Source organism: Drosophila melanogaster, chromosome 2L (genome assembly GCF_000001215.4).
Source record: "Drosophila melanogaster chromosome 2L".
Classification (NCBI taxonomy): domain Eukaryota; kingdom Metazoa; phylum Arthropoda; class Insecta; order Diptera; family Drosophilidae; genus Drosophila; species Drosophila melanogaster.
Window position 1 is genome coordinate 7,333,093 of NT_033779.5, and position 22,887 is coordinate 7,355,979.

Sequence of the window (22,887 nt, forward strand, 5' to 3'; positions counted from 1 at the left end):
AGCCGAATGCCCCGTCAAAAAATAAAGCACATCCAACACAATCTACAGATACATTAGAAAATATCTCAAAAATCAACACAAAAACTACGGGCGGTGGCGTCGCAGCCAACTGAGACGTCAACTGCGCTGGCGACGTTGCACAGTGGGCTGGATCTGCTTTGTTTTTTATTAAGCTTAAACAATACACTTAATGAATGCTTGCCATTTGATTTGACAAAATTTTTGTTTTGTGGAATATTCGTAGAATTTATTCATTGTGTTTCAAAGCACTTGAAATTAAATTAATGAGGCTTCATAAAAATGTACCTTTTAAGAAATGCTATATGCGGAGAGTACTTTGAATATTGATCATTTATATAAAGTATTTAACATAGTTTCCATTCTTAAAAAGGGTCGTATACATAATGAGTACTATGCTATTGCTATCTCGCAAACTTTTTCGACTTTTGAGCCGAAAATGGCCAATACAGCCCACTGTGATTTGGGGGTACAGAACAGAACGCCACAGATTTTGAGCGCTCGGATGGCGCATGAGTGAAATAAATTTTCACGCTTCCAAACAGAGCGTCAGCAGAGCAGCTGAAGTGGGAAGAGACTTTTCGACGGCGACGTATCACAATCAGAAACGATCCGACAACCGACCGACAACCGCCGTCCATTCATAGAGTGACTTATATTTTTTGTGGGGTCGCAAGATCTCTCCGATCCGATCCCATCCGATCCCATACCATACGATCCGATCCGATCCGTTCCGTTTGGATACGATCCGATCCGATCCGCAACCGATCCGCAGAATCAGTCAAAGAGTCCGGGCCCGATCGGTATTCGTAACAATTCGCGAGTGAGTTTTTCGCGAGCAACGGAGGAGGTGGAAAATCCCACGGTTGTTACGCGTTTACGTTCTCGAAATGATCGGCTAGCGATCCGCCAGATCAGATCCATATGAACGGTCAGCGCGAGTGTTCCGAACGCGAGAAGAATTCTCCTCGACTCGACTCGCCTCGAATGTGTGCGTCTTGTGATGTTGGGAACATGGGAAAAACGGGCGCAAAGGATGCGCCACAACTTCTGCGGAGATCGAAATTAACGAAAACATAACTGAGCAGCAAAAAGGAAAAGATTCAGCCAAAAGGCAGCGAGTATAGCGAATATAAAAACCAAAATAAAAAGTGCGGACAAAAGCAGAGTCGCGCGACTTGGGTCTTCGGCCTGGGATTCTGATTAAAGCGCGCGTTTAATTTCATTTTTTACGCTACTCCCTGGTCGTCCTGCATCCCGCCATATAGCAAATCCCCATATCGCGGGGCCAAAAAAAAAAAAAAACAAAAAAAAACTAAAAATAAAAAACACAATTCCCCAGTTGGACTCCACCCTTGGCCAGGCTTTTGATTCGCTGTTCAACTTTTTGGCCTGGGACTTTTTGTTTGTTTCGTTCGCTGGATCGCGAAACCCGGCCGACAACTCCTTGCCAATATTCCTTTTGGCCTTTTGGCTCAGTACGCCGGCAGCTTTCTCCGTGTGCGTACGCAGCCCCTGTCGCAGACAGCAGCGAAAACAAAAAAGTGAAAGATCGGGAAAGATCAGCCAGATCCGCCAGATCCGCCAGATCACCTCGGATCAGATCGGTGATCATGTCGCCCGGGATTCCGCCACCGACCGCCAACTTCCCCCTGATGAAGTACACACATAAAAATATCCACTCAGCTCGAGCCGCTTGATTAATTCGCACACGTCAACGGTATTCAAATAAGCATCTCGTGTACTCATCGTGGCCGCAATAAAAACGGCGTTAAGTTTTACTACCTGCCAAAAAAAATACAGCAAAAACATTATATATATACATATATGTATACATATACAATAGCACTCACTCACTAAACAAAGTAAATTAAAACAGCTCAACGGGCCAAAATTTGGTTTGTTGCCGCTGCATTTGGCGGCTTCAATCGATATGCGTTTGCTCATGGTAATTGCAATTTTAATATTCGCAATGCCAATGACTGGATTCGGCTGGTAAGTGGCATTTAAATACCTATTATCCGTTCTGAGATACTTAAAAGTCTGTACAAGTGATTAGTGGGGAAATAATGTAATTGTTTAATGTATTTGTATTATTTCCACTCACGCTTTTTATAGACTGTTAAATAAATTAAGTTGCTCTAAACATAATAAGTTTGAAATTTCTTGAATAATTAAAAGTAAATTATAAACATTAGCAATTAAGAATAGTACAACCAATATTATTATTTTATTCATTCCTTTTTTCATTACTTCGATTTTTATCATTAAATATGAAGTACTTAATTTGTTATGCATTCATGTAAAACAAAGTATTGCTTGCTGCTTGAAAGATATAATTATGATGTCATGTGCTTGTACTAAATGCCACCCAAATATTCTTTAGAAAGTCTCTTCATTGAATCATCTACAATAGTTTAGTCTTAGGCTAACAAAGTCGCTCCGATTTGGCCCGTTGGTGGTCGCTCAACATGCAATTTATGTTCTGTTTCAATGCCAAAAAACCCATTACCACCCTCTCGAAGGCCTTTTGGCCACAGAGCATCTGTGTTCACGTCAAATCGCATCAGTTTACGAGATAGAGATTGGCGTAACCGCTTCCGGTTGCGGAGACAGAAAATAAAAAAGTGCATGCCCCAAAATAAATGCGTTCGAAATGCAAATGCAAGTCCAAATCAGAGCCAATCGAGCGTGGCGACCGACTCGGCGGACCTTCAAAATGTGACGTTTGATTTAGATTTAATTACATGGCAACTTTTCTACTCTCCCTCTTAGTTTTTGTGGCCAAAATAAATAGCAAACGTGTAGAGGCGGATGAAGCCAAAAAGCCAAATGACACTTGGAGCAATTTATGCGCGAAATTACAGGCGAAAAGGCGTCCAACGAGATGAATAAATAAATAAACAAACCGCGGAGGACAGACATCAAATAGAAAGAAAAATGGTGACGGGCCGGCAGGGGCTTCCTTCTAACACACAAGTTATGCACTTTGCCAAAATATTTGCCAGCAAAGTGGCATCAATGAATTTGTCCCAAGAGGTCTCCTCCTATACTTTATGTATATATGTATATTTGCCAAAAGGTAGAAATATAGCGGCTGTCAACGGCGTCGAAAGCTTCAATTTGGCAGGGATGCAGGGTGGCCAAAAGGGGGCGGCGTGGGCGTCGCGTGGCGTAGACTGCATGACGATTACGTGGCTATATCTACTATATACATATATTTATATATGTACTTTTTATTCTCATTTCTTTTAATTTGAGTTCTGTGCAACTGGGCGCGTCAGCAAACGAAGGTGGACACCTGCGAAATTGAAGGGAGGCGGGGTGAAAAGCGTTTGGGTGTTTCCATGCTGCATCCAATGCAATTGCCCCTTTTTCACCATAAATTAATTAAATAATTAAAGCTCAAGTTCAGCGCTGTCAGTTCTTTTCGCCGCCTTTTGATGTCGAACGTTGAACGAGTTGTGAGTATGAGTGTGCGTCCATGTGATGTCGGCACCACCCAAAAGTTGCACAGAGAACAAAAATTAATCCTTTTTCTGTGCCACTTTCTATGCTTCATCTGTGGCACTCAAGGGCGGTGGGGCAGCCAGCGATGCAACTAAAATGGTTAGTACCCAATTAGAAAGCGGGAACAAAGCTACAAGGTTCTATATTAAAAACCAAAATAGTTCTAGTTTAGCCAATTATATTTTTGGCTCCAGAAAAAACGGCTATTTACTGTTGAATGCATCTAAAAAACATAAGCCCAACACTATCAAAAAGATCAAAAGCAAACTATAAAGCAAATGTAGCTAATAAAACTCCACTCTTGCCATATCCCCAGAAAATAATACAATATTAATAAAATCCCTCAAGTCCATCAGCTACTTAAGCGCACAAAACCGATCGATAGATTTACAATAACCGATCAAGTGCGGATCTGCGCAATTTGCATTTTGCAATGGGTCCGGAAATAGCGAAAATGAGTCGATTTGGGGGGTTTACAGCCCCACAAAATCGTATCTCATTTTGTTTGTGTGCATTTCGCGAAATTCGCAGGCGAAGTGCACTAAATCAAACGGTCGTTGTGTGAGCGATTGAGATCATAATCGATGGGCCAGAGATGGGCAGAGACGAATGTGGATCGTACTCGTATTGTGGGTAGATGTTGCGTTAAATGAATGGAAATTCCAGGCAGCCGAGGGGCAGCCAATTACAGAGAAACTTACATCAAATTGCCGTTGATCGGGCAGAAATTTAGCGCTGATGTGTCTGGAATTTAATTAAAAACAGCGCGCGAGACGATGATGAAGATCTCGCAAATTGGCGAGATCTGCTGAAGTTTGATTTTTCACCCAGAAACCCTAAATGAGCTCATATCCGTTGGAAAATCATTTGACATTTGCCGGCGACTTCCTGCTTTTCATTCAATTTACAGCACAAATTTTCATTCATCGAAAATCCGTTCAGTCAGTGCCCCTCATCTGGTGATTTTTCTTCTATTTTTTTTTGTTTTTTTTTGGCTCTCTCAGCATGTGAAATGGTAATTAATGCCAGGCGCGGCATTAATGGGTTAAGGCAAACAGGGGGTGGTGGGTGGCCAGTGGCCCAGTGGCCACTTAGTCTCAAGCTGTGCTGGCTCCACAGTCGGTGGTTGCATCAACAACATTGCTCATACGCCCCGTGCACCACGAGATTAACGCTGCCGCGAATTTGGCACACTTCATGAGCCAGCAGCAACAAGCACCCCCAACAAAAAAGCAAAAACAACACAATAATTATGTTCAACTAACGAGCAGACAAAAGTCGGCCAATTGCCAAAATCCAATGCAGATGAGTTGATTATGAGCAGCAAAAAAGCGTCTCTGACACAATTCGCTCGACATTAACGAGAATACCTGTGCCCGTCCGTGTCTCTAGAGAAAGTTTCACGTTCAAGTTTCTTTCCCCAACCTTAAGTCCCAAAAGTAGCTAGTTACCGTACACTAGATCGCTGCAAATCTCTTAGTCAAGAGTCATGCCATTTGTTTATTTTGTTAATTTGTCGCTTTCCCCTTGTTACATTGACGAATGTGTCTGTCTTCGGATTGTCTGCCAGATGCATCATAATTAAATTGGATGACGAACCAAAGAACGCGGACAGACATGGGTCAAGTTGGAGGACGGTGTGGCCCATAACCAGGTAGAGGGCTTGGCCATGATGTCTGTCAAGCATTCTGCGCCAAGTGGCCCAAGAATATGTGCTCCTCGTCATCTCGAAGGTGTGATGATGCCCTGGGACCAGCGGCTTAAGAAAGTACGGAAGCTGATTAATACATACAAAAAATATATAAAAATTTGTGTTTTGTCAGAATTTTATTACATTATAAAAGGACCATACTGCACATTAAGTATTCTATTTACCTTGCAATTTCCACATCATAACAAAATACTTTTTGATCTCTAATGGCGCTGGCATCCTAAGCTCCAAGGAATCCTTGTCCAATGGCCGGTGCCCAATTCCTCTTTCCCACAGCCTCAATCATCGTGATTAAGCACAGTTTAGACATCCTTGACATGAACATGACCATGTCCGTGCGCCGATGATCGTTCCCTAGGCCCAGCTACGCCTATTTGAGCCGTAATTAAGTTAAACGTTGTCGCAATTTGCGCACCTCAAAGTCACCAAGCCCAGAGATTGATGTCGCCTTTGTTGGCCCAGAGAGTTAAGCCAGGTTAAGGCACTTAGGGCTAAAGTTGAAGTCGTGCCCTGCCCACTGGAACCAACGAAGGAGTCTTGTTAAAGGAATGACATTGCCTGGCATCGCAGAAGACACTCATAGTAAATATGCCTGAATTATTAGCCAGCGTTTTTGCTGCGCCAATTGGACATGGACATGTCTGGGAAACAGTAAGAAAGGCTAGCTTAACAGATATGAGCACTAACTTAAAATATGTTTAGAATATATAAGGGTAAACTTAGTGCTTGAATAAAAATAGAAATAATAGCAATGTGGCATTATAATGGTTTTATTCCCTCAAGCTCGGGACGAAATTCATATGTAAATCAGTGATAAATGAGATGTTAATCTCTTAGAACGAATTAGAGGATATGTCGGGTGCCAAGGCGAGGCTGCCAGAGCTCAGTAAACATGTTAATATGCTAATTGTCAAATGACAAACATCATTGTATCCATACCCTTACTCCTCCCAAAAAAAAAGGTGCCAAAAAGCAGCATGCGGCGCCCACACACGATGCCGCACCCATCGGATCAGTTCGGTTGCCAACTCGCAGACATGTCAACACCTTTTCGGTGTTTCTTATTTATTTTCTCGACTTTTTTGCCAGTAGCTGTGGCTCCGGGGATACCTAATCGATTGTCAATGCTGCCGCCCACATCAAACGCTTCTCCCTCGAAATTCGTATGCACAAGAGATCAGCACTTGCGCTGAGGCATTCTGTAGGCAAATATTTGAGCGCGTAAATGAAACTGACCAGCCACAACAGCACTTCACTTGGCCAAGGCGAAAATCCAACGGACCAGCTCACAGGCAGTCAGCAAGAGCAGTCAGAAAAGTTAGCAGGCCAGAAAATAAAAAATCCAGAGAGCCCCGGCCAGGCAACCAATCCAATGGCCATTCATTCACTTGTCAACGCTTTGTTTAAATACTTTGCCACTCGCATGTTGACAAGTGGTTTAAGTCGTTGATTTGTTTGCACTGACCCGCGGGGAAAGGGGGGAGAGTCGGGGATGGCTGCAACCTGACTCACGAAAATGAGTCAATCAAACAATTCTACTTATTTACATAGAGATAATAAGACAGCAAGAAATAAGAACTTCAGGGAAGTCGAGTTTATTCCGGATAAGTTCCCAATGGAGGAAAGTGTGCATTAAAAGCGAACTAAAGTAAAACATGCTGTACTTTAAAATATCCTGAAAGAAGTTATATCAAAGTATTGATATGCTTAAATTGAAATTTCTGCATTCCAGGACAGTCCCGAATAGTGGGACATCTTTTGTCCCCTCCTTGATAGTAACTGCAAGTGCACGGGGTATGGGTTAGTATGGGAAATTTCAACCACTTGTCTGTTTGGGAGTACCAAACCAAACCGGGCACTTTGATCAATACCAAATGCAGGCAAGGAGAGAGAAAGGCAGATACAAAAGAAAAGAGAGGGAAAGGAATCACTGAAAGTCCATTGAGGCCTATAACGACACTCATACCAGGCAAACAAACACACACAGATACTGGGCGCAAAATAAAGATACGTTTCCAAGTGTTGCTTTACTGGATGCGATGGTATGGTGTGGTGTATGGTATGGTATCTTATGGGGAATGGGATGGATGGGAATGGGAATGGAAATGGGCAGAGGGATCGGATCGGATCGGTGGAGGGACCTGAGAGACCTGAAGTTGTGCTGGCTCCTTTTCATGTTCGCCGACAACTTCGCTGCCGACTTTGCTGGCAAGTAAACTTCAGTTCAACTTCAAAAACCAAAAAGTGTCGAACGATCGGTTGCTCCACTCTCTGTGCGGCTATTTTCCGCTTAACAAAAATCTCCTTTTTTTTATGTTGAGTTGCTATGTTTCGAGTTGCTATTTGTGTTCGGTGGTGGTGGCAACTTGTGTGGTTGAAAGGTGTTTGAGTTCTTTAGATCTCTCCAGTCATCAACGCAACGCAGCCAAGACGTCATCATCATCAAAGCAGCAACATTTAGAGTAACAGCAGCAACATCTAGATTCCCAACAGCAACATCTCGATCGAAGATGAAGATGATCATTGTGATTTGAACTTCAATTGTTTCTACTTTGTTTACCAGCGCGTCTATCATTTGAAGTTTGTTTTTGGCGGTCGAGAGGCGGCTGTGATTGTTTTTGTTGCCTTTGGAGTTAATATTTTCGTTAAGTACTTGTGCGTGCGTGTGTCTGCTCTATTTGTTATTCGGATTTTTTTCATTTTGTAGCTATTAAGTTGTCATAATCTCGTCGAGTGTTTGGGAAGTGTGTGTTCACTTTTTGTGGCATTGCCACAGGGAGCTGCACTGCAACAGCCAGGTGGCAAAAGCAACCCAGGTGGGCATCGATAATGGGAATCTGAAGCGGTTCAAGTGGATTATCTACTTGCTCCGAGAAAATTGGGGGCACCAGAACTGGGTTATCTGATATGCGAGAATGTACGGAATTTTTCTGTAATTTGGAATTTGTTAAGAATCATTGAAAACAGCAAATTATTTTATACAAAATTATTATGATAAAAACACAAAATAATGCTTTGCTTTTTTATTTGCAATTATTTGAACGAAATTTCCGATTTGATGCTACACAATACCACCCGGAAAATGCTTTAAAGCACTGCCACGTTTCGCAAAAGTATAGTAAAACTGGTAATATATATCTGAGACAACAAATCAGATCCACATATCATCCGGTAATTGGCGTATTTGTCGGCTAAGCCACTACACTTATGAGTCTGGCGCCATCCAATGCGTTAACCATGCCGCACACAAGTTCATTAAAAATAGATTTATTTATTTATTTGTACTGCTTAGCCGAAATTTGTCTGCGCTTATTTGCTCAGAATGCCACAACTGCAGAAGAGGGAAAACAACACATACTTCCAAAAGATGAACTCAATTTTAGCGCGCTTTTTCTACGTATTTTTTCCCCCCGTCAAATGCTGCGTATACGTAATGGCGACGATAAAGAGGTCCTCATCGAATGTTTATTATCATAAAGCCGATGCGTAGGCAGAAGTCAATCAATAAAACGTTCACACATACTTGCTCCCACCAATATTTAGCAAAGTTTTCCAATAGATGCAATTTTCGTTTTCATTTTGAATGCCATTTGCCGGCTGGTTCTGCGGCGTTAAAATTTAATTTAGGTGGAAAATTAATAATTACCCAACAATGTGGGTGCAGTGAGCACACATCGATATATAGCCGTGTGTATATACCTATAGTTAGGTATATATATTCATTTCGAGATCAACTTCTCGGCTATGTGTCAGCATTTAGAAGCGGCCACTGGAAATTGTTTCTGCGGGCACTAGTGCTCGCCTTTTGGCGCTGATTTATGTTTTTCCATTTCAGATTTATGACTTTTTAATAGCTCAATCGCTCGGCTCTTCGCTTTTTTCACATTGCACATTCGCGTGAAATTTACTTTGCCTGTTCCTGAACTTTGCGCCGATTTCCATTTGTGTGGCAAGTGTTTCAGATGGTTTATGCTCGTCTCGGTTTGAGATTACCGGGTAAATAAAGCGCTTTAGTGGGCCTGCTGCTGCTAGTTTTGCTCAGCCATCAAGCATCGATTGATTGATTTGTCCATCATCTATTGCTTCCAGCAAATCGCGATTGCCATTTGCAGAGCCATCAAATTGAGGGGAATTCTCAACTGAGTCAGTCTAAAAATACAAGAAATCACTGCCAAGCCTCAGCGAACTTCAAAATGTGAGCTACGTGCAGATTATTCATCGATGACAAAGTGCTTGGTCTGATAAAAGTGCTTCGGGGCAAACCCTTCAGGGAAAACAAAAAGTTGGTCATAGATAATCGAATTTGGGTGCGCCATAGGTGGGAACTTCGTGAAATAGGTCTCTGAAAGGGATTAGTCAGAGCAGAAGACTTTGAAATTAGAATGAAATTGTGACAAAATGACCAACATCATCAGTATCAATTTAACCTAATTATTACTATTATTTATTTATGTTTATGTTTCCTTGTATTTTGAAATTCAAACCTATGATTCCTCTATTTTCAGGGCGGAGGGCACCAACATCCTTCTCGATCCAAATCTAATGTGCAAAAAGACACGTCGTCTGCGCGGCAAGTTGGCCGAAATCTGTCGGCACGATTCGGCCCTGCTCAAAGAGATCATCATCAATGGCATCAACCTGGGCTTCCGCGAATGCGAGTTTCAATTCCGCAACCGCCGGTGGAACTGCACTGTTCTGCGCAAGAGCATGAGGAAAATCTTAATGCGCGGTAAGTACTTTTCACAGTCAAAGGAAACTAGTTTCGGTGCAGGGGGGATATATTATAGTTTATTATGCAGTACCAACGGGCAATGGGCTGTCAACACTCGCGGTGAGTCAACCCCAGTGGGGAAACCAGGTGGAGTTGCCATCGCCGGTTAGCTGCCTAATTACAACTCATCGTTGCACGCCCCGACTTTGATTTTATTGTACTTTTTTTCGGGTTGTCATGGACAAGGCCTTGCAGACCGCACCATCCATCAAGTTGCATAATAAAAATGCAGCGACCCGCGCTGATGAATAGCGCCTGAAATGAGCCTACAAAGCTGTTGTTCACACATGAACACGAATATATTTAAAGACTTACAATTTTGGGCTCCGTTCATATCTTATGTAAATGAATCGAGAGCGATAAATTATATTTAGGATTTTGTTATCTAAGGCGACATGGGTGCATTGCTCAAAAACATGTAATTTAAGTGCACACTACATGAGTCAGTCACTTGAGATCGTTCCCCGCCTCCTAAAATAGTCCCTTAGTGGGAGACCACAGATAAGGTCCTCGCCGCTCAAGATAGGCAGATGTGCCCGAGCGTGGGACCTCGATAAGGCGGGGACTATTTACTTAGGCCTCTGCGTAGGCCATTTACTTTAAGATGCGATTCTCATGTCACCTATTTAAACCGAAGATATTTCCAAATAAAATCAGTTTCTTACAAAAACTCAACGAGTAAAGTCTTCTTATTTGGGATTTTACATTTGGTCAATCGAGCCTTTAATCGACTCTGCAGTTTCCCCCTACCAAAGGTAAGGAACTCAGAGAAAGGCCAGCTCCTTTAAGCATCTTACAGCTAAAGGTAGCAAAAATAAGTGACTCTTGTTTCCCCCTACCAAAGGTAAGGAACAGAGTATAAATATAAAAAGCAAAAGATACAAAAGAATCTTTTATGTTTTAAACAAGCACCTTATAGTCTATAGCTAAAGGTTGCTTTGTGTACCATTATAAATTGTGGTAAGGCGTGCTTGAGGCCATACATCAGCAATTGTGAAATTAAAAAGTGCATAACAAAAGTGCCTTATAAATGCTCTAATAGCATTAAATCAGCTCATAAATAGAGTGCAGTGTATATGCCATAAGAGCATAAATTAAATAAAAAGTGCCTGAAAACAGTGCCTTATAAATGCTCTAATAGCATTAAATCAGCTCATAAATAGAGTGCAGTGTATATGCCAAAAGAGCATAAATGCCGAAATAAATGGCTAAAAAACAAAAAATCTGACTGGACTACAAAAATAATAAAACGTGCCAAAAAAAAAAAAAAAAAAAAAAAAAAAAAAAAAAAAAAAAATCATCTTTAAACATCGACGGAGCCTTAAAGAAGAGAAGGAAGTCAAATTCAAAGGAGCCTCTACCAGCAGCAGAAGCAGCAACAACAGCAGCAGCAGAAGCAGCAACAGCAGTAGCAACAGCAGCAACAACAGCAGCAACAGCAGCAGCAACAACAACGACATCAGCTAAGTCAAAACAAGAATTTTCTGTTTATCCAAACACACATATATATATAAATACATATAAAATACATATACACGTACTATATATATTAAGAAATTACAAAAAATTTTCAAAATGATGTCAGAAAAGACTATTCAATTCCTTAAGAAGCAGTCCGAAATTATTTTGGAAATTAGAAAGTTGGAAGTAAAACCAACATTAACAGATGTAGAAATTCTAAAATTAAATGAGCTTCAAAAATGTTTCATTGCTAATCATAGCAATTTGTTAAAGATCGGCGTTGTCGATCATGAATATTTTAACGCGAAGCAGTATGATTTAATAATGATGGTGTTAGAAAAAATTAAAAATAAAAATGAAAAAATTAAGGGCGAGTCGGTAGAAAACACTTTCCCTAAATCAAACACTGTCCCTAAATCAAACCCTCCCCCTACATTAAACCTTGAAATGCGTGGTCACCCTGAAAAAGAGGGTATAGCACAAAACAACGCTTTAAAAGTAGAGCAGGCATTTCGTAATAATGTTGGCCAATTTCGAGTATATCTAGAAGATACGTCTAAACTAATAGACAGTAGTCCAGATTTCCTTAAAATAAGGAAAAATAAAATTGAATTTTTATGGCATAAAATAGATAACCTGATTGAACAGGTGAATAGTCATTTTGAGAGTTCGCTATTCGAAGAAGAAATTAGCGAACTTGAATTTGACAAACAAAATATTCTTACAGCCATTAATAGTCGACTCAGTGGCACAATAAATAAAGCTGAAATGTCGACGGTTGTTAAGGCGGAGGAGTTACCAACCCTGCCTAAAATACAGATTCCCACCTTCTTTGGTGATTCCAAAGAATGGGATCTTTTTAATGAACTCTTTACAGAGCTCATACATGTGAGAGAGGATCTCAGTCCTTCTCTCAAATTTAATTATCTAAAGTCAGCATTAAAAGGAGAAGCCAGAAATGTGGTTACTCATTTACTGCTCGGCTCTGGAGAAAATTATGAAGCCACTTGGGAGTTTTTGACCAAGCGATATGAGAATAAAAGAAACATATTCTCAGATCATATGAATAGGCTTATGGATATACCAAATTTAAATTTAGAATCCAATAAGCAAATAAAGACATTTATTGACACGATTAACGAGTCAATTTATATTATAAAATTAAAGGCACAATTACCAGAAGATGTGGATGCAATTTTCGCTCACATAATTCTTCGGAAATTCAATAAAGAATCACTCAATTTATATGAAAGCCATGTTAAAAAGACAAAAGAAATACAGGCACTTTCTGATGTCATGGACTTTTTAGAGCAAAGGCTCAATTCTATATCATCATTCTCACAGGAAGTAAAACCTGTAAAGAAAATGATTAATAATAACAAGAATAAAAATTATAGTGACAATTGTGCATATTGCAAACTACCAGGGCATTATTTAATTCAATGCCATAAATTTAAAATAATGAATCCAGCAGAACGGTCTGACTGGGTAAGAAAAAATGGGATTTGCCTAAGATGTCTGAGGCATCCGTTTGGTAAAAAATGTATAAGCGAGCAGCTTTGTTCGACTTGTCGTAAACCTCACCACACGTTACTTCACCTTGCAGGTCATAATCCAGAAAAAGTGAATACGTGTAGAACAACAGGTCAAGCCTTGTTGGCCACGGCCTTGATTCAAGTAAAGTCGAGGTATGGAGGCTTTGAACAATTAAGAGCATTGATTGATAGTGGCTCTCAAAGCACAATTATTTCAGAAGAGTCTGCACAGATTCTAAAATTGAAAAAATTTCGGTCTCATACTGAAATAAGTGGAGTATCTTCCACAGGAACGTGCATCTCCAAGCACAAAGCGGTTATTTCGATAAGAAATTCTCCGAAAAATTTAGAAATTGAAGCAATTATTCTCCCAAAACTTATGAAGGCACTTCCAGTCAACACGATTAATGTTGATCAGAAAAAATGGAAGAACTTTAAATTAGCCGACCCCGATTTTAATAAACCGGGTCGCATTGATTTAATCATTGGAGCAGACGTATATACTCACATTCTGCAAAATGGAGTTATAAAAATAGACGGTCTCCTTGGGCAAAAAACTGATTTCGGGTGGATAGTTTCTGGATGTAAAAAATCCAAAGGAAAAGAAACCATTGTAGCCACAACAATAGAAATAAAAGAGTTAGATCGCTACTGGGAAGTGGAAGAAGAAGAAAAAGATGATATCGAGTCTGAAATCTGTGAAAATAAATTTATCAAAACGACAAAAAAAGATTCAGATGGGCGATACATTGTGTCAATTCCATTCAAGGAGGATGTCACCTTAGGAGATTCAAAGAAACAAGCGATAGCTCGTTACATGAATCTGGAGAAAAAACTAAAAAGAAATGAAAAACTTAAGGTTGACTACACTAAATTCATGAATGAATACATGGATTTAGGACACATGATTGAAGTGAGTGATGAAGGCAAATATTTTTTACCGCACCAGGCAGTGATTAGAGATTCAAGCCTTACGACCAAATTGAGAGTAGTTTTTGATGCTTCAGCAAAAACTACGAATAACAAAAGTTTGAACGACATAATGTGGGTTGGGCCACGAGTTCAAAAAGATATTTTTGACATTATTATTAAATGGAGAAAATGGGAATTTGTTGTTTCGGCAGACATTGAAAAGATGTACCGACAAATTAAAATAGATAATAATGATCAAAAATATCAATATATTTTATGGAGAAATTCTCCAAAAGAAAAAATTAAAACATATAAATTAACCACAGTCACTTACGGAACTGCATCTGCACCATATTTGGCTACCAGGGTTCTGGTAGATATTGCAGATAAATGTAAAAACCAAGTTATTAGTGCAATAATTAGGAATGATTTCTATATGGATGACCTAATGACTGGAGCTGATTCGGTAGAAGAAGCTAATAAATTAATAACATTAATTCCCCATGAATTGCAGAAAGTTGGATTCAACTTAAGGAAATGGATTTCCAACAATTCCAAAATATTAACCACTGTGGAGGACACAGGGGACAATAAGGTTCTCAATATTATCGAAAATGAATGTGTTAAAACTTTAGGACTAAAATGGGAACCTCAAAAGGATTTATTTAAGTTCAGCGTAAATTGTAATGATGAATCAAAAAATATAAATAAGCGCGTTGTGTTATCAACGCTAGCAAAAATATTTGATCCATTAGGATGGTTGGCACCAGTCACGGTTTCAGGAAAACTTTTTATTCAAAAACTTTGGATAAATAAAAGTGAATGGGATCAGGAATTATCCATAGAAGATAAAAATTATTGGGAAAAATATAAAGAAAATTTATTATTGTTAGAGAATATTCGAATCCCAAGGTGGATTAATTCAAACAGTTCTTCAGTCATTACAAGAAATAAAGCCTATTCATCAATTATTTCAGTAAAGGAGATAAGAATAGCGGAAACAGTTGTTATTAAGAAACAACAAGAATACCAGTTTAGGCAAGAGATAAAGTGCCTTAAAATCAAAAAGGAAATCAAGACAAATAATAAAATATTGTCATTGAATCCATTTTTGGACAAGGATGGGGTTCTAAGAGTTGGAGGAAGATTGCAAAATTCCAATGCAGAATTTAATGTTAAACATCCAATCATTTTAGAAAAATGCCACCTAACAAGCTTATTAATAAAAAATGCTCATAAGGAAACATTGCATGGAGGGATAAACCTAATGCGAAACTATATCCAAAGAAAGTATTGGATTTTCGGGTTGAAAAATTCGTTGAAAAAGTATTTAAGAGAATGTGTAACGTGTGCAAGGTATAAACAAAATACAGCTCAGCAAATAATGGGTAACTTGCCAAAATATAGAGTGACGATGACATTCCCGTTTCTTAATACTGGAATAGATTACGCAGGTCCTTATTATGTTAAATGTTCAAAAAATCGTGGCCAAAAAACATTTAAAGGATACGTTGCTGTATTCGTTTGCATGGCCACCAAAGCCATACACTTAGAAATGGTAAGCGATCTAACTTCAGACGCATTTTTAGCAGCACTCAGAAGATTTATTGCTAGACGGGGAAAATGTTCCAATATCTATTCAGACAACGGAACAAATTTTGTAGGAGCTGCAAGAAAATTAGATCAAGAGTTATTTAATGCAATACAAGAAAATATAACGATTGCAGCGCAGCTTGAAAAGGACAGGATTGATTGGCATTTTATTCCCCCGGCAGGACCTCACTTCGGAGGTATTTGGGAAGCTGGAGTTAAGTCAATGAAATACCATTTAAAGCGTATAATCGGCGACACTATTTTGACTTACGAAGAAATGTCAACTCTTTTATGTCAAATAGAAGCATGCTTAAATTCAAGGCCATTATACACTATAGTTAGTGAGAAGGACCAACAAGAAGTTTTAACACCAGGTCATTTTTTAATTGGAAGACCACCTTTAGAAATAGTCGAACCAATGGAAGATGAAAAAATCGGAAATTTGGATAGGTGGAGACTTATCCAAAAAATGAAGAAAGATTTCTGGGTTAAGTGGAAAAGTGAATATTTGCATACGCTCCAGCAAAGGAATAAATGGAAAAAGGAAATTCCTAATATAGAAGAAGGGCAAATAGTTTTATTAAAGGATGAGAATTGTCATCCTGCAAGATGGCCTTTAGGAAAGGTGGAAAAGGTGCATAAAGGTTCCTGCGAATTCAAAAGTCCGTCTGCAATGTACTGGCTCTCAAATTGAATTGTTTGACTTGCCTCAGCAAGGAGTTTTAAGCATTGCGCCATATTGTACGGCAAGAACCGACGATAAAATTTTAGTTGCCCACCATAACATTCAGTCCGAAAGTGAAGAATTATTATCAACACCTTATATAGGAGAAGTTAGTGAAGCGCCGAAGATTATTTGGGATCCGCTGAAACTATCAATATTAAATCATACTGAGGAATTTGAACGATTGAATAATGAAATTAAATTTATGAAAGAGAACCATCAAAAATTGAAAGATTTACATTTCCATCATATTTCCGGACATGCTGGATTAATTATTGCTTTAATACTAATGATAGTATTAATAATATATTTCATACGGAAATGTGCTGTGCAACAAAGAATGCAAGCAATAACCTTTGCAGGTCCGTTGCCAGTACTATAAATATCAATAGTAAATAAACAATAAAAATATACAGTCCACTATATCGTTGTTTAATAGAAAATGTACTTCTACATAGAAAAAGCAAAATGTTTAAAATAAGTTAATTGAGTACAAATTGTTGAATTAAAAATAATATAAACCATAATTGTAATCCAATAAAATTAAAAGCCAGAAAAACTAGGCCCATTGAAATCTTAGTTGCAAAATAAATGAACATATATCAAATAAATACAGTCCACTACTGTTATAAATGCAACTAATATACTAATGTACATCTCAGCTTGCTGGCCCTTTGGCAGAATGTTCACACATGAACACGAATATATTTAAAGACTTACAATTTTGGGCTCCGTTCATATCTTATGTAAATGAATCGAGAGCGATAAATTATATTTAGGATTTTGTTATCTAAGGCGACATGGGTGCATTGCTCAAAAACATGTAATTTAAGTGCACACTACATGAGTCAGTCACTTGAGATCGTTCCCCGCCTCCTAAAATAGTCCCTTAGTGGGAGACCACAGATAAGGTCCTCGCCGCTCAAGATAGGCAGATGTGCCCGAGCGTGGGACCTCGATAAGGCGGGGACTATTTACTTAGGCCTCTGCGTAGGCCATTTACTTTAAGATGCGATTCTCATGTCACCTATTTAAACCGAAGATATTTCCAAATAAAATCAGTTTCTTACAAAAACTCAACGAGTAAAGTCTTCTTATTTGGGATTTTACAGCTGTCAATTTTAATAAATTATTGCACGGCAAAAAAGACGAGGAAAAGGAGGAGGAGGACTGTATGGGATGGGATGGATACCGCTCTTCTGATCCTCGATCGCCGCACTTAATGACAACAATGCGCAAACAAAACACATACCAAACGGTGGGTATGTGCCATAAATTCCACGGGCGTAACCACCGAAATTCTCCGATGGTCGGATTAAAGCCTCGCCCTGTCAACCTGTCAGCGAAACTGAAAAAAAATAAAATATTCGCGAACTGGGCCCTCTTGTAACTCTCCATTTTAGGGTGGCTCAAGACATATCACCTGTCGCGGTGCAAAAAAGAACCAGCACTTCAACTTCGAGCGCATTACAAGCGTATGCAAATTAAAATCCCGGCGATTACAATTGCGATTCGGATTTCGATTGCGATTTCGCTTTCATTAAACGTGACTGCCAACACCACTTGCGATATGCGATTTGTAATTTGCATAGAGCAGCGATCGCTGATTGGTGATCGCCAGTCGAACGAGCAATAAATCATTTTGTCGCCCAGGCTGGCAAATTAAAATCAATCAGGCGACACGCGCTGACAACGCCAATGATTGACGATTGATTGAGCACGCTTGCGGCTGGCATTCTTTGAGGAAAATATTATATTTCTATAACAAAAACTTTGTAAAGTTAAATAAAAATGTTAATGAAAGTTAAAAAAAAAAAAATTGGTCATTATGTATCCTATAATTCCTATTTTCCAGATTCCCGAGAGACGGGTTTCGTGAACGCGATCACAGCCGCGGGAGTGACCTACGCCGTGACGAAGGCCTGCACGATGGGCCAGCTGGTGGAGTGCTCCTGCGACAAGGCGCATATGCGCAGAAACGGCGGCCAGCCACAGATGGTGACGGCGGCCACCGCAGAGGCGGCACTGGAGCGGCAGCAACAGGCGGCGATGCTGCGACAACAAATGCCGCTGCAGGATCAACATCCCAGTCAGCGGCTGAGTCGCATGAACAACGCCAGCACCATGACCGATATAGCTCCAGTGGAGCATAGAGGCGGGCGAAATCGCAGGCCCGGCGGAAGGCGGGGGCGCCGCAAGTTCTGGGACAACATTAAGTTTCCCGAGGGGCAGTGGGAGTGGGGCGGATGCAGTGACAACGTTAACTTTGGCCTTCGTCACTCGCGCGTTTTCCTTGACGCCAAGCAAAGGCAAAGGCGTAGCGATCTGGGCACGCTGGTTAAGTTCCACAATAATAACGCAGGTCGATTGGTAAGTAATACAAAAATATTAGCCACTAACGCTAGCCACCATTGCAAATTATCTTAGTTAAATATAAGTTCTATAATTATTATAAGTAACAAATGCATCCTGAATTCTGGCATCTTTTCAGGCCATTCGCGATGCCATGCGGCTGGAGTGCAAGTGTCACGGGCTTTCCGGCTCCTGCACGGTGAAGACCTGCTGGCTGAAGATGCCTCCGTTCCGAGAAGTGGCAGGACGACTGCGAGACCGGTATGACAGTGCTAGGAAGGTGACGTTGCGCAACGACGGGAACAGCTTCATGCCGGAGAGTCCGCACGCGAGGCCAGCGAACAAGTACCAGTTGGTCTTCGCAGACGATTCGCCCGACTTTTGCACACCCAACTCCAAGACGGGAGCACTCGGAACTCAGGGCAGGGAGTGCAATGTGACCAGTTCCGGATCGGATCGATGCGATCGCTTGTGCTGCAATCGAGGACACACCCGCAGGATTGTGGAGGAGCAAACCAACTGCAAGTGCGTCTTTAAGTGGTGCTGCGAGGTGACCTGCGAAAAGTGCCTGGAACACCGGGCGGTCAACACCTGCCTCTGAGAGTGTCCTTCATTATATGTATTACTTTCTTCGGTTTAGTCAGGAATAGAATTTTGAAAGCTTTCCATTTCGCGTGATAGAAAACACACACTTACAGAGAAAACGTTTTAAGTATTAACTAACAAGTAAACACGAGTATCTCTAATCTTTTAGCTAGTTGTAAATACGAAATAAAAACCACATAAACATGCCTACGTTATATCATTCATATGCAGCTCATGTAAGCCTTGTAAATAGTCGCAATAAAAATGAAAGAAAACCTAAGCCAGACTACTAGTTTTTATTTTAAGATAATGGCAAGTAAAATATATTTAAAAATACTGTAGTTACTTATAGGGGACAAATCTCAGCCCATTCTGGATTACAACTCCATCCGCTTGTCAACCAATTAATTGCAAACAAATTGAATTTTAAGTAACCAGATTGTCTGCAACAAAATGATATGCTAAACGGAAATGTATTTCAAAACGATTCGCCCATTGATTGAAATCTGCATAAATGATTAAACGTAAATTAATGAAGACAACACAACAACACACAAATCGATTGAACAGACGGGCAGCGAAAACGAGTTCCCAGTTTCATTCAAGTGTATCTATCTATCTTTTGGGCATAGTCATTCCGTTGACTTTCCCATAAATTAACACAATTTTATTGTTGTCGACACGAGATAAAAATCTATAGAAATTTGCCTAAACAGCAAACAAAAGTTCGATGACAACGGAATAAATGCAAAACGCATTTTGAACAGAATGAAAATTGATTTGCCCATTGTGCATAAATTACCATTCATAGACAGATGGATTGAGCGCCATCTATCTTTGGGTGCATAAATTACGAAATCAAATCGATTTCGCTAAATGCATGTAATTAAATGAATATCATATTGTTTCATTATGGGAAACAGAAGCAAAACAAATATGCATTATAGATGTTACTATCAGCAAAAAGAAATTCATTGGAATTTCAGATTGGATGGTCCAAAGTTGGTGATGAATGAGTTAAAACGATTTGTGTGTTTAACTGATACAATATGTGAGTTGAGTTTATTCGATCATAAGTTGATCATGCACAGATCATACTATATATTAGAAAGTAATACTAAATAAACAAAATTAATTGGGAATAAATTTTCTGTTCGAACCAGACTTCGAAGTAAGGAGCCCAGGGAATTATCCAAAGCACCAGACTGAGCCGAATTCCGATCCATTTGCCTACTTGGAGCTGATTGTGGGCTCTCTTATTTGGTTTATTATTTTGGGGCTGCCGCGGAGACAAGCCCATGCCAGCGATAAGATACTCCCAATCCCAGCAACATCAGCGGCAGCAGCTCTCCAAAAGCAACAACTAATTAACAATCGCATTCATTTTATTTATCGTACAAATGCAAACCGCTTGACTTCCAAAAAAAAAAAAAAACTGAAAAAAAAAGAAGAAACAAAAGACGAAAACTGTATCTCCATGCATTTATAAAGCCTCGGCGATGTGGATACGGGATTGGGCTCCAGATTGGATTCGGATTGGGATTGGAATCTTCTTGGCCGCTGCTCTGGCTTTGGTTCACTTGACTGAACAAAATGTACGCCGAGATATATGTGCCTTGGTATCGCATCTCTTCTCCACCACCTCGCGTTGTTTTTCCAGATTCCAGTGGCTTTATCTTGGGCGCGTTAATGAGATTTGCTTGTATCTGAAGCCATTCGGCAGATGCGTATCAGTGGATTTCAATTAATTGTGGCGACGCTTATTAGTCATCCATCTAACAAACTAAACACGCGGCTGGCGCTACCTCAATCTCACTCCTGCTCCGGTTCTTTTTCTCTAGAGTGCCATTGACCTCAAACTGACCTTGGCTGCCGTGGTTGAAGAGGGCCATTCATTCAGCTATGTTAATAAATTTTAAATTTTATTTCGTCCTTAAACAGAGGAAAGTTTGTCACACGTTAATAATATTTTATCAACTGAATGGATTTTCAGCTAGCAATATAGTATAAAATTCCTAAAACAATTTGTATAAAGTGATTTTAGGTACTCAGTAATATTTAGTATATGTAGGTGTTTGCTTGGTAACATACAACAAAGTTTAAATTAAATCTGTAATAGCGGCTTTTTTCTTTCAAGTGGCGCCTAAAATGGCGCCCCATATCAATCTGATATATAGGCGATATATAAATGTGCCCATATAGACACCAACTAATGGCTTAATTCGAAGGTGTATGTACATATCGATCCTCAATGATCAAGCAGCAGGAACCATTTTAGCCAAATTGCAGTTCTTGGCCAGCAGAGCTCTTGAAAGGAGAAGCAACAACAAACAACGGCAGTCGGGGCGCTACAACAATAAAGAAGAACAACTATTAAGACCGCTTGAACGCCTGTCCGGGATCCAAATAACAGCAACAACAGCAAACAGCAACGAAAAACTACAGAAACAAAACCTGAAACATGAAATTCCTGCGTAATTTGTAAGGAAAGGCGTGAAGAACACCAACGAAGGCAACACCTTAATTAATGTTATTAAAATGGAACGAACGACCGACCGATGGACCTGGAACCTGGAACCTGCAACCTGGAGAACCTGCAACATGGACCTGGAGACGAGACCTACAGCCCAAGAAGTCCCAAAAGACAACCCGAAGAATGGGCAGAGAAGAAGGCAAGCGTAAAAGAATGTGGCAAAAAAGGGAAGGGAAAAGGGTAACGCAAAAAAGGGTCGATCTTCAACAAAAAACCTTCTTTGGGTTGGTCAACTCCTGACGTTGACTTCGAAAGTGGTCATACTGACCATGGAAAATGGGAAAGTATAAGTCTGTCTTAAAAAGATATTTCAGGACTATCATGGATCATAGAAAAACATAACATAGCAGCTGCTAAAAGCTAGCAAACAATCCCATTTTAATTTGTTCCTAAATGTTTTTATGTAAAATAAAAGCTTACATAATTTGCCAGCTCAAAACTCTGCTCCAAAGTTAAAAGGGACTTCCTTCGGAAAGTTCCCAGGCACAAAGACAAAATATGACCATCTGGTAATCAGACACGCTCCATAAGAAAACCCGTAGACTCTCCACAGATTACCACATAAGATCCATGGTCTGCCTCAGCGACTCTGGACTCTGCTGTCAATTGCGACTGCGTTCCCAACGTTCGTTCTAAGACGTTAAGGCAGATTTATCACTGGACACTATGGAGCGCTGACTACTTGACATATTCATTAAATTTGCCACATTGTTGCCGGCAAAGAAACGGCAGACAAAGCAGATGATGCTCATCATTTTGACACCTTAATGTGGTAATTAGGGTTTTTCCCCACTTCCTTCGTTGCCGCCGCACATCCTTAAAAGCCGATGATCGTGAGCAAATATTAACACAGATCGGATCGGGAGGATCGCAGATGGATGGGCAACGCCCCGGCCCGGGCTGCTTCGACCCTTAACGGTTTACGGCGAATTGGCTTAAATTATTTAAAGATTACAACCTCCAATCGGTCCACAAAAAATGAGCCGGAGGCGGAGATGCGGAAAAAGATCATCACCCCGAACGATCTGTCTGCGATCGTGAATCCTTTTTTCGGGTGTGAAGATTATGACACAGCAGAAATGGCAGGCGGCGGAACCAAAACGAAACGAAGCGAAAGTCTCTGGCAGCAATTAATTTCAAATTTTTTTTTCCGTCCTCATGGCAGCAGGGCAGCTGGATAGC

At 40.1% G+C, this 22,887-nt stretch overlaps 1 protein-coding gene across 2 annotated transcripts, besides 1 other annotated feature; it reads left to right on the forward strand.

The window, feature by feature from the left end:
- The first annotated feature begins 621 nt into the window (after positions 1-621).
- On the forward strand, positions 622-19,450 carry Wnt6 (Wnt oncogene analog 6). 2 transcript variants are annotated; one of them, NM_135264.4, is made up of 4 exons: positions 622-2,013; positions 9,745-9,968; positions 18,091-18,605; positions 18,727-19,450. In NM_135264.4, the coding sequence occupies exons 1-4, from the start codon at positions 1,952-1,954 to the stop codon at positions 19,186-19,188; spliced, it is 1,263 nt and encodes a 420-aa protein (NP_609108.3). In that variant the 5' UTR covers positions 622-1,951; the 3' UTR covers positions 19,189-19,450. The 2 variants fall into 2 exon arrangements, with proteins under 2 accessions (NP_609108.3, NP_001260188.1); NM_001273259.1 differs by having other exon boundaries at positions 18,727-19,432.
- Positions 10,289-17,346: a mobile genetic element.
- Positions 19,451-22,887: the final 3,437 nt, after the last annotated feature.